At 42.1% G+C, this 1,854-nt stretch overlaps 1 protein-coding gene across 1 annotated transcript; it reads right to left on the bottom strand.

The window, feature by feature from the left end:
* Positions 1-273: 273 nt before the first annotated feature.
* On the bottom strand, positions 274-1,854 carry LOC135112774 (uncharacterized). The gene has a single exon (XM_064027568.1). The coding sequence runs from the start codon at positions 1,852-1,854 to the stop codon at positions 274-276; it is 1,581 nt and encodes a 526-aa protein (XP_063883638.1).

The raw sequence follows: 1,854 nt of genomic DNA, 5'->3' as shown, positions 1-1,854 counted from the left end.
GCTGCAGAATGACTGAAGAAGCTGTCTGGTCAAAATGCCGGCGTTACAAAATGCCGACACCGGTATTTTGACTCGGCAACAACGTCGGCATTTTGTCTCAAAATAATACTCGTAAGTCGGCTAGACCAAAATGCCGATGTCGGCATTATGACAAAGGGATATATTTTTAGTAGATATTTATTTCAGTACATATTTATTTAAACTCATTATGTCTTATTATTTAAAAACGTATATAGGATATACATAATTATGACAAAGCAGGGATATTTTTAATCAGATATTATTTAAACAGTCTGCTGGTCTGATGAAGTTGGAAAGCTTCCTTAACATGTTTGTAGCCGTTATTTCCTTCATTCTGTACTGGTCCCACAGTTCAAAAATCTTTTGTTGGTGTTTTATGTAGGTTTTTCTCTGGTACCGGCGTAATTTTTCATCAGCCACTAGTTGGCACTGTGTGGAAATGAATGTGCACTCTTTGTGCAAAGCTTCAATTAGCACATATATATTTACATTTTCACGTGCACATATGTGGTTCAAGTGGTAATGCCAACCTTCAACGTCGTTGTTGGTCCTCACACTTTGCCCAAATACGCTCCAGCTTTCAGGTGTCCACACTGGTCCATCGATCCATGTTTCTTCAATGTACTGTAGAAGCTGATGGAGTGCTTGTGGATGGTGAGGCTCAAGAAGATCCAAAAATTCTTTAAAAACTGGTGGGATATGTTCAAAGGGAAGAAACGGTAAACACATTAGTTCCCGTAAAAACTTATGCGTGCTTCGCTTCTCTCTATAGGTTGGTGCCAAACCTAAATCTTGGATCTTCCTCCAAACGGCTTGCCCCCAGTGGAAGCTGCAACCACGCAAGATCACTCCTGGAAAAACTGATCTGAAGGCACCCCATACAGCCGCCTCGAAGTCCATGACGACACACTGTACAGATGAGTTAATCAAAATCCCCTGCAGATAATTAAGCACACTCATGTAGTCATCTTTCATACGGCGAGACATCAGTACAAATACCAGTGGGATCTGTTTCATGGCATCATTTTGCTGAATAAATTTTTGGATACTCCAAAGTTGCTGAAACGGCTTCTTTACAGCTTTAAACGTGGCATCCACGTACCAAGTTTTTGCATTAACAAGTAAATTAAGCAGAAGTGTAGTGAACATTACTACATGACGTGCTGCGCCAACTCTCAAGTCCTGCTGTACAAAGTTCTCTGGTAATGCTTCTTGCACCCAATCGAAGGAAAGGTCAGTGGGATGCTTTGGCCGTCTGATCTGCCGTTGCCGATTTGTTGACCGTACTAGTGCTCCCATAGACGGCAGAGAAGTTGTAGGTGCATCTGACGGGAGGTGCTTCAGCAATGCTTCTTTTACTAATGTTGAACCAGAGGCAAACGGTCGAGCTTTACTTTCTTTCTTTAGGTGAAGTTTTATTTTGGCAGTATGCAGGGCAGATTCTTTAATTGGACAACTATGCGGTTGAGCGCCCCTTTTAAATTCATTGCCGTTTTGCATGACTGAAGCAAGACACTTCACTGTCTTGGTCCTGATGCTACATCTCCAGCGTTGTTGGCTGTTCCTGTTTGGTTTGCCATCTTTGACAAATGTGTATCCTTCGTTTTCTACGAGTATATCAGATCCCTTTGCTGATCCACCTTTGATAATTTGAAATGTGGGTGTGTCTGGTGTGTCTGTTATGTAAGTGGCCGGACTAGGAATGACTGCTTCTAGGTTCGACTCCTGTATTGAAGGGTTTTCAGTAAATTCACCTAGGTCTCTTGCTGGTAACAGGTTTACATCTGGTCCGTTGGGTGAAGCAGAACTAACACTCATTGGTGAGGTATTCAT

The sequence above is a fragment of the Scylla paramamosain genome, chromosome 24 (assembly GCF_035594125.1).
Source record: "Scylla paramamosain isolate STU-SP2022 chromosome 24, ASM3559412v1, whole genome shotgun sequence".
Classification (NCBI taxonomy): Eukaryota; Metazoa; Arthropoda; class Malacostraca; order Decapoda; family Portunidae; genus Scylla; species Scylla paramamosain.
Note: the sequence above shows the minus strand (reverse complement) of the source record. Positions and strands in the feature narration are given on the sequence as shown.

Bases quoted from the DNA above. Each gene is read 5' to 3' on its own strand.
- LOC135112774 (XM_064027568.1), bottom strand. From the start codon at position 1,854: ATGAATACCTCACCAATGAGTGTTAGTTCTGCTTCACCCAACGGACCA.